This window comes from Elgaria multicarinata, chromosome 4, assembly GCF_023053635.1.
Source record: "Elgaria multicarinata webbii isolate HBS135686 ecotype San Diego chromosome 4, rElgMul1.1.pri, whole genome shotgun sequence".
Taxonomy (NCBI): Eukaryota; Metazoa; Chordata; class Lepidosauria; order Squamata; family Anguidae; genus Elgaria; species Elgaria multicarinata.
In genome coordinates this window covers 141,655,729-141,671,562 of record NC_086174.1, presented here as the reverse complement: position 1 = coordinate 141,671,562, position 15,834 = coordinate 141,655,729, and the positions used below count along the sequence as shown (strand labels likewise).

The 15,834-nt window shown below is 44.2% G+C and overlaps 1 protein-coding gene across 1 annotated transcript in view; it reads left to right on the top strand.

Annotated features, from left to right (window-relative positions):
* The first annotated feature begins 7,725 nt into the window (after positions 1–7,725).
* HAO1 (hydroxyacid oxidase 1) overlaps positions 7,726–15,834 on the top strand; it is a 34,035-nt gene continuing 25,926 nt past the window's right edge. The window contains exons 1-2 of the mRNA XM_063125313.1: positions 7,726–7,922; positions 15,460–15,611. Of these exons, the coding sequence (XP_062981383.1) occupies positions 7,786–7,922; positions 15,460–15,611 (289 nt within the window). The 5' untranslated portion in view covers positions 7,726–7,785. The remainder of the gene's footprint in view (positions 7,923–15,459; positions 15,612–15,834) is intronic.

Here is a 15,834-nt window from a genome sequence, read left to right as displayed (position 1 = left end):
TTCAGGTGAGTTTTTATCCTTGTATGCTTTGAAACCTGTGACGAAGGGAGCCACTTGGGGCTGATTTGAAGGTATGGGATAGCTGCTGACTAAAGACTTGAGCACTGCCTCCTCCTCCCCCTCCTTGCCCCACCACTTCTTGGCTTTAAACACTCTTCTAGAATAGCTCTGCTTCTTAAATGTGTGAGAACACAGCTATACATGGACATACATAATATTTACTTAGCCCCTAAGAAACTGGAAACTGAGAAAAAGTAGGTGAAGGAAAAATAGGCTTGAGGGGGAAATGGCAGAGGTGAGTGAAGGAGTTGGGACAAGCTCTAGAAGAATCTTGCTATGCTTAATATCAGGAGGACATGTATGCGCTAGAAGCTAGTGAGGCAGGGTAAAAGAAAGGTGGGCAAAGGAAACGAGACCAAGAGAAGTGGTGTGATGAGATGCAGGGTCCTGAGGAAACAGATTTGGGAGTGCAGGAAGGAGTCGGAGCTGGAAGTATGGAGGAGCCAAAGGAGAAACCTGGCCTGTGTCAAATGTTCGTAAACTCTGGGTCTTATACATGTTTTGCAAGTAGGGAAGGGACAGATGATGAAGGGATGTTTGGAGAACTTGGGTTTGTGGACAAAAGTTCCTGGATCTAGAGCAAGAGTGGCTAACCTTGGGTTGGGGAACACCTTGCCTCACAACCACTTTGCCCCTGCTGCTTCTGGGTTTGCCACCGCAACCAAATTTGTGGCAATTTTTAAGGGAAACCAGGTGTGTGGAAAGCACACATCTTGTTTGCAAGCAGAATTGTGCTTCCGGGAGCATGTTTCTGCTTGCAAACCAGGCATGTGCTTCCTATGCCTCTTGTTTACTTGCAAAATTGCAGTGATTTTTGTCACGAATGTCATGAAACGGATGGAGACCAGCCTTTCCAAACTGGCTCCCTGGGTGGTGACAGACTACAATACCTACCATCTCCAGCCAGCACGGCTAATGGCTAGGGATAGTGGAAGTTGTAGTCCCACAAGGCTGGGAAAAGCTCAGGCTGTTCTACCTTTTACAAGCTGCATTAGTACATGTCATTCTGTGGGGTTGTGGCTTTTGGGTCTCCCTTCAGCACTGTGACATGACAACATGAAGGGAGCAATGAGGGCCCAGGAAGGGTGGTAGAGAGAGTGGCTGAATTTCACATTGATTTGAACTAACCAGCATACAGGGTTGATGCCAAGGTACCTGCTGAGGCCCCCTGGCAACAGCCCCCTGGACTTTGCCCCTTCTGTTCACCATTGCAACCTGCTTGTTCACCTGCCTCTCACTCTGGCCCAGACAACTGTGTTGGTGATGGTGGTGAGAAGGAGCAGCAGCAGATACTACTGCTTATTTGCTCCTTGACTCTCTGTCAAGTGAACAAATGGTAGTGTGAGAAAGGGATGAATATATTACTTTTTCAATATTGCAATGCTTGGCATAAGGAAAAACATAATTAATGGCTAATAAGAAATGCTATATGGAAATATAATTAATGGCTAATAAGAAATGCTATAAGGAAATATAATTAATGGCTGATACATTACTAAAGGTCAGCCCCAGCCCAAAGCAACATTACCGCTACCGAAGCATAACCAAGAGGCAGGAAAATACAGCAGGTGCAAGGACTGTTAGGACTGTTCAGTTGAAGAGAACAGCACAGAACTTGTGGTTGGACTTGTGGTAAGGAGAGGTGATAAATAGAACAAAACCGAAACAGCAGTTGAGACACATCTGTTGTTTTTGAACTTATGACTTTGTGGTTACATGATGGGAGGAGGGCATAATTAAGAGTGATTAAGAGGGTGTGCTTATAGGAAATAAAAGCCTAATATGGACACAAGTAAATAGAAATGGGTGGACTATCAAATAAGAGGGGCAGAGGAGTAAACAGAGGAGGAGCTATCAGGCATACCGGGATAGGCTGTAACCCCTGGAGTCTCTGACCAATGAAGAGACGGGAAGGACCACTTCGGCCGAGCTTAGGGTATAAAATGGCTTCGCATCAGCTTGTGGATGTGCCTACTTTGCTTGAGCACCCAGACTTGCAAGTTTGTTCAATAAAAACAGAGTGTTAATTTTCACCATTTTGTCCTTGAATCTTCATTTCAAATCGTGTTTCTAACAATTTGGGGGCTTGTCCGGGATCCAGCCATCACGGCCGCTGACAACCGGTGCCAGACACAGGGAGGACCCGTCTTGCCAACCTCTGGCAGTCCCCCTGGGGACACCGGGGGTCAGTAGGGTGACTGGCAAAAGTCCTGGATCATTTGGACTGGTGAAACCACTCAGGGAATCAACAGTAGGTACCGCGGTGACCAAGCAACTTCGTGCACGAACCAAGGTAAGAAAATTGACTATTAAGTATTGCCTTGGTGGTTGGGAGTGGAGTGTGTTGACTGATGTTTGAGATGTGCCCAAGGGGTATGAAGTGAGTGGGAGTCTCAATCCGCGGTTCCGTTTGTCTGTGAGGAAAACGGCCGGAGACAGACGAAGTGATTGAGAATTTGACTGTTGAGTGACACATTCACGTCTTGGGTTGATGGTTTGCGGTTCACGCTTAGCCCCAAATATTGGGTTGACGGTTTGCAGTTCGCGCTTAGCCCCAAGTTAAATCCACAGCCCGGGTAGACGGTTTGCAATAATTACTTAGCCCCGGGGTCCATAATGGGAAATAAAATGGCCAAAAATGGGAAAGGACCATGTAATAATGAGTCCTTGGCCCGTGACTTCCCTCCTGATAGTCCGTTGGGGAGGATGTTGAGATCCTGGGAATATTTATCTTGTACAAGAGGGAACGATAAAAAGAAAATGATTAAGTATTGTTGTTTTGAATGGCCAAAGAAAACTATAAAGCCACCTACTATTTTTTGGCCAAAATATGGGTCTGATGAAGCCTGGTTGTGTCAGACTTTAAACATCATGTTAACAATAAAATTCCAGGATCACAAGAAGAGTCTGAATATGTTGGATGGACAGTGATAATAATGTGCAATTGATGTCCCTAAAAATCCACAAGAAAGAGACCTATCAAAATACCAAAGACACCTGAATTTAGATGGGAACCCTTAAATTGTCTGCCTCCTCCTTATGTACCTCCACCTAATCAAGCTGGGGGCATAGTGGCAAATGCACTTCCCCCTAATCAAGCTGGGGGTATAGTGGCATATGCACTTCCACCTAATCAAGCTGGGGGCATAGTGGCAAATGTACCTCCACCTAATCAAGCTGGGGGTATAGTGGCATATGCACTTCCACCTAATCAAGCTGGGGGCATAGTGGCAAATGCACTTCCACCTAATCAAGCTGGGGGCATAGTGGCAAATGTACCTCCACCTAATCAAACTGGGGCCATAGTGGCAAATGACCCAGAGGAGGAGGAAGACAATGAAACATATTTAATAGAATTCCCGGAACTAATAAGAGAACCAAAGACCCAACCCAAAACTCTAAGTAAACAGGAACATAAGTCCTTGAGTAAAGAATTAGAACAGTTAAAGACAGATGTACAGAATCTTCCCTTTCCAAATGGGTTTCAGGACGGTCAAAGTGTCAGATGAAAAGATACAGTCAAAGAATTTCCTCTAAGGGAAGTCCCAATTAGAAATGGAGAGATTGGGTATGTAAATAGTCCTCTCACAAGTACAGAAGTAAGAAATTTTAAAAAGGATATGAAATGTTTATTAAGTGACCCAGAAGGATTAGCGGAACAACTAGACCAATTCCTGGGTCCTAATATTTACACTTGGACAGAATTAATGTCCATTTTGAGTATCCTGTTTACAAGAGAAGAAAGAGGACTAATCCGAACAGCCGCTATGAGACTCTAGGAAACAGAACACCTTCCAGGGGTAGGCATAGTGAGAGCAGAGGATAAATTCCCAAATGTAAATCCTACATGGAATAATAATGTTGTAGTTGACAGAGGTCATATGTTAGACTTGAGAAATCTGATAATAAAAGGAATAAAGAATGCCACACCTAAAAACCAGAATTTCTTGAAAGCATTCGAGATACAACAAGAGAAGGAAGAAACTCCTGTTTTCCTCCAGCGCCTAAGAGAAAGAATGACGCAATATTCTGGATTATCTCCAGATGATCCAGTGGCACAGGGTCTTTTAAAAATTAATTTTGTCACTAAGAGTTGGCCAGACGTGGCTAAGAAATTACAGAAAGTTGAAGGATGGAATGAGAAACCTCTCGAGGAATTATTAAGGGAAGATGGAATACCAACTAGGAGAATCCATTCCCCATCTAGGTGGATAACAGAGGGAAGAAAAGGGTGGACCACTAATATTAAATTAGGACCACCCAAAGGTATGATCATAGTAATGAAAAGAAAATGCATTCAAAATTGTGCTAACAAACAATGTAACCCAGTCCTACTAACTATAAAGAACCAAGCAAGAGTGACGAATAGTAATTGGACTTTTGGAATGGGAATCAATGGGGGTCCCGAGGGCTGTTGTTTCAACATACAAATTGGAGGTCTAAAACAGTTAGCTGGAATTACTATGCCAGTTATACAACCATTTAAACCTCCAACATATAAACCAGAAGAAATAAAGTTAGTAGAGATTAATGACTTACGTCAAACATTTGAAATAGAAACAGGATATGGAGAAGTAAGTGCCTGGTTGGAATGGGTCAAGTACACAGCACACAATTTAAACAGAAGTAATTGTTATGCTTGTGCATCAGGAAGACCAGTGGCTCAGATGGTCTCTTTCCCTTTTGGATGGAGTGTTAACCAACAAAGCATGGAATGTCTAATGGCTCTTTTTCAAGAGAAAGAGGCTTGGGGAAACAAATCCTGCAAAACTCTCAGCCTCCTCTTCCCGATGGTCAGGCCAAAGGATTATAAGAATCCGCCAATATTCTCTGCCACCTCTGGCAATCACACTGCCTGTCTCTCTAGATGGGTGGGAGAGAATGCCAAGAGTGTGGGGACACTTAAGTCCTGCACTGAAGTACTTAATGTAACAAACCATACCAATAGCCAAAATTACTCCAGTTTAAGATTAATTAGAGCAGATGTTTGGTGGTTCTGTGGAGGGAGACTCCTGAGACCCAGTCTGCCTCCCAATTGGTCTGGAACTTGTGCTGTGGTACAATTAGTAATCCCTTTCACCCTGGCATTTGAGAAGCCACCCAGAACAATAAACAGAAACAAGAAAGATACAATAGCAACATCATTTGACCAAGGGATATACATAGATGCTATTGGAGTACCCCGAGGAGTCCCAGATGAATTTAAAGCCCGAAATCAAATAGCAGCAGGTTGGGAATCTATTCTTTTGTTCATCACTGTCAATAAGTGTGTATGATGATGTGGGAGGATTGAGTGTTGACAGTATGTCAACAGACGGTGATCCTGAGGACAGTAAGAGTGTGAATGTTCCAACCGAGGACAGTGAGGGTGACTACATAAAAATAAGAAGTGTTCCAATCACATGTGTCCCAATTAAGAAAAGACCTTTATATACTGGAGTGAAAAAGACAACACAGAATAAATAAAGAGGAGGGATTGTGAGAAATGGATGAATATATTACTTTTTCAATATTCCAATGCTTGGCATAAGGAAAAAAATCATATAATTAATGGCTAATAAGAAATGCTATATGGAAATATAATTAATGACTAATAAGAAATGCTATAAGGAAATATAATTAATGGCTGATACATTACTAAAGGTCAGCCCCAGCCCAAAGCAACGTTACCGCTACTGAAGCATAACCAAGAGGCAGGAAAATACAGCAGGTGCAAGGACTGTTAGGACTGTTCAGTTGAAGAGAACAACACGGAACTTGTGGTTGGACTTGTGGTAAGGAGAGGTGATAAATAGAACAAAACTGAAACAGTAGTTGAGACACATCTGTTGCTTTTGAACTTATGACTTTGTGGTTACATGATGGGAGGAGGGCATAATTAAGAGTGATTAAGAGGGTGTGCTTATAGGAAATAAAAGCCTAATATGGACACAAGTAAATAGAAATGGGTGGACTATCAAATAAGAGGGGCAGAGGAGTAAACAGAGGAGGAGCTATCAGGCGTACCAGGGTAGGCTGTAACCCCTGGAGTCTCTGACCAATAAAGAGACAGGGGAGGGACCGCTTCGGCCAAGCTTAGGGTATAAAATGGCTTCGCATCAGCTTGTGGGTGTGCCTACTTTGCTTGAGCACCCAGACTTGCAAGTTTGTTCAATAAAAACAGAGTGTTAACTTTCACCATTTTGTCCTTGAATCTTCATTTCAAATCGTGTTTCTAACAGTAGCAACATTAAGAAAGTGGATGAGGAGCAATAGCAGCTTGTGACAATGAGGGTGAAAATTAGGGGTGTGCACGGACACCCCACTCCGCCCCGCAGGCCAATCCGAAAATTTCGGATCGGCCCGCTCCACTTCGCGCCACTCCGCTCCTCTTCGCCGCGGAGCTCCGGCTCCAAATCGGAGCTCCGCAGTGGAGGGGAGTGGTGCCAGGTAAGGCCGGGAGAGAAGGGCGGGGGGGGGGGGGTTTACCGGGCAGAGCCCGGTAAGGGACCAAGGGAGAGGGGGGCCTTAACTGCCTCCGCGGTCCGTTGGCTTCTTCAATTGAGCCCGCGGTTCAACCAGGAAGTCTGGGCCGCAAGTGCGGCCCTGACTTCCTGGTTGAACCGCGGGCTCAATTGAAGAAGCCAACGGACCGCGGATGGAGGCAGGTAAGGGAGAGGAGGGCGGGGGGGTTACCGGGCCCTGCCGCCGTCGCCGCCCGTGCGGGCAAGGGACCAAGGGGGAGGGGGGCCTTACCTGCCTCCGTCTGCAGTCTGTCGGCTTCTTCAATTGAGCCCGCAGTTCAGCCAGGAAGTCTGGGCCGCAAGTGAACCGTGGGCTCAATTGAAGAAGCCGAGGGACCGCGGACGGAGGCAGGTAAGGGAGAGGAGGGGGGTTTACCGGGCCCTGCCGCTGTCGCCGCATGGGCGACAGCGACAGCGGCAGGGCCCTGTAAACCCCACTTACCTTTCCGGCGGAGCTCCGGATTGAGGCGAAGGATCCACCTTCACCTCGATCCTCTTCGCCACGCTCCGCCGGCCCCCCAATCCTCTTCGCCTCCGCTCCGCTTCTAATTCGCTGGTCCGATTAGAAGCGGAGCACATCCCTATTTTTGACTACAACTTTCATTCCTGATTATTGACCTTGCTGGCTGGGGCCCATGGGACTTGGAGTCCAAAAAATCTGGAAGGGCACCAGGTTGGGCAAGGCAGAACTAGAATTTTTCTCCCTGATGTGCTAGTTTCCTATCTGAAGGAATTTTAAAGGGACAGTATTCAAATTGATTTTCCCCTGCCCCCACCCCAAGACTGAAATGCTACAGTCCATTCTATCGCCTCTATATTCTGCTCCATGTGCAAACCCAACCACAGATAAGTCCATCTGTCTGATGGATTGCTTAAGCTCATGTCACCTAAACTTCAGATGTGTTGCAGTTATTGGGACGTATCAACTGTCCAAATGTACTTTTATGGTTTTTTACTTTGCTCTTTGTTCCTTTGGTTGATGATCTGCACTAGGCACATGCGCTCTTTTGACGAATATAGGACATGTCAAAGTCCAAAGCAGTTGTCCAGAAATGTCAATAGGGGGCTTATATATTACTTGGTTTACTTTATGTAAAAAAAAAGGGGGGGTCGAAACAAGAAAAAAGAGGCTCCTGAACTTTGCTTTCATTTAATTATTAACAGGCAAAAAAACAAGGAAGTCTAAATGATCTAAGAAGTAAAACAAAACTCAACCTGCATCATGTCTGAAAGACCAATATGCATTGCTGACTTTGAACAGCTTGCAAAAAAAAATCTTCGAAAATCTGTGTATGATTACTACAAGTCTGGGGCTGATGATCAACAGACACTGGCTGAAAATGTAGCTGCATTTTCAAGGTATGTAAAGGTACAAAAGTTATCTATTTCATAATTGCGTTACAACTTAATTTAAAGTGGAAACAAGGAATATCAAGCATTGAAGTGCATCTGTGATGGTGAGTTACAGTAAAAGTAAATGGCCTGTGGGCAACTTTACTGTCTGTATGGGTGATGCCCAGCCATGGTGCTTTGTCGGTCTGGGTGAAACTGAATTAACTTTCATCTTGAATCTTAGCCTTCATCATGTCAGTACAATCAAGCTGCATGTGCCTGTGATTGGAGACCAAAGTTCTGACAACTGTGCTTTGTTCAAAAAGCAATTGTGCGACTGGCCTGTTTCCCTTGCATCCATCTAACCAAACAAATTACTGAGTCCAGATGGTATTCTTTTGAGAGTTCTTAACTCAAATGTGAAATTGCTGTTCTTCTAACAAAACAAAAAAATGTAACAGGTTCCTAAGACCAGTCTCTCTACTAGAAGACTCGAAAGTGGCTAACGTAATGCCTTAAAAGGGGGGGGGGGTCCAGGGGAGATACAGGGAAATACAGATCAGAACTTAACTGTGATGGGTAAATTGGTGAAAAACATTAGTGAAGATAATCGCGCATGTAGAAGGATAAGTCTTGCTGAAAAAGAATCAATATGGCTTTGGCAAAAGTCGATCCTATCTGACTAACTTTGTGGAGTTCTTTATTATTCATTTATTTCGTTTCTATATTCCTTAATAGCTGAAGCACTCTTCTTTGAGCGTTTCAATAAACATGTGGGTGGGTGATCCAGCAGACATTATTTAGATGGATTTGAAAAGATGTATGACACAGTCCCTCACTAAAAACTCCTCACCAAACTTAACAATCATGAAGTAAGGAGATAGGTCCTTTATGGATCAGCAGCTGGTTAAAAAACAATTATTTTTAAAAAGCAAATAGCTTCCCAGTCTGCTATTGGTTTTCCCTTTTTTGCGGTTGCAGCTGTGGGTGAACGGCCAACCCTTAACTCTCTTGTCACCCATCTTCAAGCTCCAGCATCATGCCTTCCTCCCTCTTTAGCAGAGTTGAGAGCAAGCCCAAAGCAGAGAGCCACAGCACTCAACTGTTGCAGCCAAAACCAGGTGCCTGCTATTCAGCTGAAACCTCAGAACGAGCCACAGCTGCAGTAGGGACAGCTCATTTTCTCAAAAGTGCCCACTCATAGCTGCTGACAGCAAGTTAGCTTGAGAAGAGATGGTGGAGGAGGAGGAGGAATTAATAGAAATCACATGTAAGGGAAAGCTTTGGAGGTCAACCTATGGGCAAAGGGAGCTGAGAGCAATCAAATGGAATATGATACTCTTGTTGGAGGGATCTTCCTCCAAGTTGCTAAAGCTCCCTGAGACAGATGCAGTCATGAAGCCACCTCTGTCAGGAGACCTGGGGAAGCCTGGACCCTCACGGTAGAGGAACATGGTTTCCCCTCTTCCCTGTTCTTCTCTTTGCTTATTCTGATGAAAAGAAATATAGATATGCTGATCTGTAGGTTCTTCTATTGCTTCAATATAGCCCACTACAAAGAAGATGGGGGAAGATGCTGATTTTAACAAGCACAGAGTCAACGCAGATGTATATACAAGGATGAAATCATGACATGCTGTGTCTGTCAAATCTTGCATTCCTGCAAATACCATTTCTTAAACTTACACTTAAATTGTTGCACTTTGGTTAGCCCCAACAAATAAGTGTGCATTTTTAGAGGACTCAGGCCAACCAGTAATCAATTGTTGCTTGCCTGAGATGACTTGATTTGGTAGGCCGTGGGCTTCGATTCTTAGTAGAGCAGTGCACCAGTTCAGGTCTGGATTTGAATTCTGAACTGAAGCGGGATAATTTGGGTCTGGATCGGTCCAGATCCTAAGTGGCTGTGGATTGGTCTGAAGCGGGTTGGATCAGGTTCGAATTGCTTTAAATCACTTTGGACTGATCTGGATGATTCAGAAGCCCAACCACCGGCAGGCTGGATGGCTGGCCTCATGCTTGCTGAGCAGCTTCCTCCATTTGCAACCCACACCCCAGATACATCCACTGAGTGCGCAAAGTGGGTCAGACTGGGTTGGAATTGGCTGAGGTGGATCAGGGCTGATTTGGAAACTCTGAACTGGCCTCCGACGTGGTTGGGGGAGGTCTGTGCACAGTCCTAATAATCAGTAATGATATCTCATTCCACATGAAGGACTAATGGTGCCTGAGGCTCCATGGTTTCTTCAATGCCCTAGCATTGCAGGAGACTGAAAGCTACATGGTCTACTGACACATTCCTCATTCTTCTGCCCAACAGACTGCTTGTACTGCTTCTGAGTTCTGTCACACCCTGTGAGAAATGATTAAGGAAGTGTATCCTACAGTCAAGGCCCAGATTGCTCGTTGTCTGTCTGGCAAGTTAATTGCCTTAAGAGTTGGAACGTTGCAAATATGGAAAGTGAGAAAATCACATGCTTCTGTCTCCCCACCCCGGCCCAATTTCTCCGGAAGTTTAATTGGCAAATCGCAGCCACAGAGACAGTTGCAAAACAGAGATCTACAGATTTAATGTGCTCTGTCTGTGTTTTGGGGATTGTCAGGCATCTCTAACTCTGTCATATAACATGGTGCACCCCCAGATTAAATGATCAGGTTGAACTGGGTGAACTATAGAATGCTGGATAAAGAAAAAACGTTCAACAGCTTAGCTGATGATATTTCGCTGCCCATCCTTTGAGCACTCCCTGGCAGAGTCAAATAACTTACTTTGGCAGTACTGTAGTGGCATTTCCCCCAAAAGCTCAGGCTGTCATTTCAATTAAAAGCTTCAAATACGTTTATGAAGATAAAGGATTCATGGGGCTGAGTTAATGGCAGCTGAATCATAACGTTCACTGCCTATTCCTTCCACCCTGGATTTCATTATTGGCAAGCCCACAAAATGGCATGAAAGAGGTACTAAATGATCTGTTATCGGGTATGATTGATTACTATTTCTTCTGTGCTCTTTCATTGCTTGCCCACACATACAGATCAGCAATTACATTTAATATGAATTGGGATGGTCAGGTCTGTGGTTTATGCATGCAATTAAGAAATACTTCTTTATATTGTTGATGATTTAGCCTTGACTGCAATGAGCTCAATGAATACATTTTTTGAGCACTCTCTTTCCCTCCCTCCCTCCCTCCCTTATTAATACTTTTTATTTTTTTGTGAACTAGCTGCAATATAAATACCATAGATAGCATTGGCTGCCAGCTTTGGTGGCTTTAAATGGGGGTTGGAGAAATTCATGGAGGATAAGGTGATATCAGTGCGTACTCTGATATGGATTATAGATCTCCTCCGGTATTGGTACCAGTATTATGTCTGAACAATACCAGTTGCTGGGAAACACGAGTGTGATGCTGCCACTGTCTCCATGTCCTGCTTGTGGGTGTCTCACAGGCATTTGGTTGGCCACTGTTTGAACAGAATGCCAAACTGGATAGGCTTTTGGTCTGACCCAACAGGGCTCTGATGTTCTTACACTGTAAGTACAAAAACCTATATATCCTTATTAACATACTAAATACTAGCAAAACAACTGTTATTCTATTTTAACTAATAGGATAACTAATAACTAAGAAAACATTAAATCAATATAACACACGAAGACTAAATAAATAAATCAACTAAAACTATTGAACGTGCTCTCTCTCTACCACACATTCTACATTAAATATAGCTATTTTGCATTCATAATTCCTGTAAGACAGGAAGGCAGAAGGTAGACTGGGATCTATTAGTAGATCTCTGGGTGACTTGCAGTAGCTCAACAAGGATTTCTGACTCCCAATTGTCTAACAATAGCAATGGTTAAAATTTGGTTGCTGAAAAAGAATGCTTGAGGGGAAATCGGAAGGGAATTTGGGTGTGGAGGACTTGTGAGTATGCTTCTGGTACTGATCACAAAACACTGTTCCTTAATTATGTTATGACTGCCTGCACCCGTTTTGCACCTGGCTCTGAGTGGTGGCTTCTGGGTTCTAGACAAAACAAAATAGATCCCACATGCCTGAAGTCTGTCTACTGTTATAAGATACTTCAGCCAAGTGTTAAATGAATGAAACTGATAGATGTTCAAGTTGTACTTAAACATTTGGGGTACTACCACAGAAAAGGCCCTGTCCCATGTTTCCACCCAATTACTGTCTCTTGGTGGTGCGACATACACCAGAGCTTCTAAAGCACAGTAAATGATGGACATTTAGGGCAGGGAACCTGTGATCTGTTGTGCCTCCCAATCCAGCCCGTGGCCTCTCCTCTGCTCCCTTCCTACACACACAACACTGCTGCTGATTTTATCCTGGTTGTGCTTTTGTATTGTATTTTATATTATGGTTTTATACTGTTGTTTTATACTTTGAATGGTTTTAATTTTTGTGAACCGCCCAGAGAGCTTCGGCTATTGGGCGGTATAGAAATGCAATAAACAAACAAACACAAATTAGGCATTCAAAAAGCTTCTGTTGACACCAATGAAGACTTTTTCAACGCTTAATTGCCTCATGGGGGGCATTTTGGTGTGTGTCTGTGTTTATGTGTAGGATGACTCCGCCCACCTCTGGTATGTGACCCCTGGAAGGTTCAAAAAAGGGAATGTGACTTTCAGGCCAAAAAAAATAAAGGTTCCCCACTCCTGGTTTAGGGCTTTATAGGTAAGAATGAGGCCCTTGAGTTGAGCCCAGAAACAAACTGGAAGCCAGTGCTATTGATATAATGCCTGTGTAATATAGCCTACAAAATGCACCATAGAATGCAACCTAGCTGCAGCATTTTCTGTCAGCTGCTGTTTTCGAATACTTTTCATGTCAGCCCCATGCAAAGTGCCTTGCAGTAATCTAAATGGAAAGTAATTAAAGCATGAATCACTGTGGCTAGACCAGTCTTCTCTAGGAAGTGGCACACTAGCCAAAGCTGGGCAAACCTGTCCTGATCACATCAACCACCTAGACACCCAGCAGCAATGCCAAAGCCTGGAGGACCCCCAAGCTGCAGACCTGACCCTTCAGAACAGACTGTTATCTCAATCTTGGATTGCTTTGTCTACTGAGCATAAGAACCTCCTCCACCTTGCCAGGACCGTGCCTGGACTGGGCCTCAGTTTATTAGTTCACATCCAAGCTATCATTGTGTTCAGACAATAGTTCTGGACTTCCAAAACTTCATTGGCATCAGTTGGAAAAGAGAACCCCATAAGCCAGCAGGCCAATCAGTAATTCTCCAACATCACTTACTAAGAATATTAGGACTGGACAGGCCAAATAGGACTGGAACTGCTGCAAAATGGTACTCTTGAGTCCCATGTTATTGGCTAAACATCGCAGAAGAGTACCATGGTCAAAGCATGGTACCACTGAGTGATCCAACAGTACCAATATGGACACACTCCCCACTGTCCAGTTCCTCCCTGTGGTCCAATTCTCAGGGTAGGTCATCCACCAAGGCTGTTTCCATCCCTAAACTAGGCTTTGAACCCAAATTGGAAAGGATTAAAATAATTCACTCCACCCAAGAAAAATTAGAGTTGATTTGCAACCACCCCACTCTAGGACAACAATGAGGAGGAGGAGATGATGATGATGATGATGATGATGATGATGATGATGATAATATTTGGAGATTGGCCAGTAATTATCTAGGATGGTGGGATCTAATGATATGATGTCCCACTTGGGGGCTGAAAAAGAATCCTAGAGGTGTAGATGGGGTCTGTTTTTCAGGTAATAATGCTTCTCTCCCAAAACAAGAGATGATCACTTTGCTGTATTATCTCCAAATTAGTGTGAAGGAAACTAAAAGAAGACATCCCTCCAATATTCTTGGCAGGTAGAATTTTCCTCCAAAGTCACATTCAGCCAGATCCCTTGTTAGAAAATACATTTCATGATGAGGTCATGGTACTGTGTGTGGCCTGACAACGCTCCAGGAAATCAATTTAAAATCTCTTCTTTCAGCGTTTTAAATTGGAGTGAGAGAAAATAATCAAACCTCTGATAACCAGTTCTGACACATTGTATCCCTGACTTCCCAAAAGCCATCAGAAAATAAACTGCCCTTCACTGACGCAACACAGGGCCAATGACAGCTTGTTTACCAAAGTTGATCACGCAAAGCATGTCATAGCTTCCCTGCAGCTGGATGCCAACAAGGTCATTGAAATGAGACTTGCCTAGCTTTTAGGGTGGTGGAGGGGAGGATGCTGAAGTTCCTGAAAGCATCTTATGAACAATTGTTGCATCAAGAAGGCATGGTTGGGTTTAGCTGTTAACTAAAATGAATACAAAAAGGTGCTGATGGATGCTTTGTTGATAGCAACATAGCAGCGTTCAATTATTTACACATTTTTGTATGTTTCAACATAGGTCACTATGGTTCCACTACTTAGAATGTCATCGTAAAGCTTAGACATAGGTCCTTTCTACACCTAAGGATTATCCCAGGAAAATGGAGGGATTGTCTCTGCCTGCTCCTGGGATCCCCTGCATGTCATTTGCATGCACAGGGATGATCGGGGGGGGGGGGGGGAAGGCAGGTGTAGAAATAGCCATAGAGTAGGCCAACACTACCAATGAGGCCATAGATGAAACGGTCTTTGGGGGACCTAGTCCAGCTGTCTTGGCACCCAGGGCTGTGGAGTCGGCACATAAAACCTCCGACTCCACGACTCCGACTCCGCAGCCTTGTTAGCACCAATGCTCTCTAATGTAATTGTCCAGTTCCAAGAAGTGTGATAGGTTATTCAGAGTGGGAAAGTTGGAGCTCTGTTGGTTCTCTGGACTACCCAAGTCGGCAAGCTTGGGTAGTCTGTGAGCCATTCAGTAGATGTGCTGCCTCTGTGGTACACGGAGTGAAGCATTAGATCAGAGAGGTTGAATGCCTTTCAGCCCAAGTACTGGATTCAATTCTGGAGAAGCTCCCTGGGGCTACATTCCAGTGGCGGGAGGGGCTGAAGGCAAAATGGGGTGGGGCCAAAGGAAAAATTAGCATATTTCAGCTTAAAAGGTCTTCTTGCCAGTAACCAAGCCTTAGGAGAAGCATCACAACCTTTTAGAATGGGGGAAAAGCCACACAGAAGTCAGGAAAGTGCCAAACAGTCAGTGGTTGTGGAGAAGCAGTGGGCCTATTTGAGGATGCCAGGAGGGCCAGATTTGGCCTGTGGTCCTGCACCCCTGCATTAGAACCTGGCCATTTGAAAGTCCAGTTGAAGATCTCTGGTATCTGGCAGCATTTAGCACTGCTCCATATAACTTGCTTTCACTCTAGACAAAAGCTGGAAATGGTGCATTGGCAATGCTTCTTAAAACTTCCAGATTCATGCACTTCCCATCCAAGTTTTTTAAACATATGCTTTGGATAACTTTACATGACCTGAACGTTTTATGTAAGAACTGGTTTAAATTAAAACTGAGGCCACCAGATTAGGGTGTTTGCAATGTGAGTCTTGTATGCTGCACAAACTTTAATTTTATGATGACTGTCCAGCTGTTGAGCTCTCCATTTCCATTCATGCCAGGTTGAGACTGTACCCCCGGATGCTGAGGAATGTGTCTGCCCTGGACCTGTCAGCTTCTGTGTTGGGGCAGAGAGTCAGCATGCCAATATGTGTTGCAGCCACTGCAATGCAACGCATGGCTCATGCAGATGGAGAAACCGCTACTGCCAGAGGTGAGTCGTGACAACAGAAAGATTTCTAAGAAATGAACAAGAGTGGGTATTATTCAGTGAAGAACCCAGAAATGAATTCTTTCTGGCTGAAAACACCTTATGCTCTGCAGATTGATTTGACTGTTAGAGACAATTAAGCCTTAGTTCTAGCCAAACATTGTTTAGCTAATTAATGCTGTTTGTTCCAAGTATACAAAGGGAAGCCATTGCTAACTTGCATGTG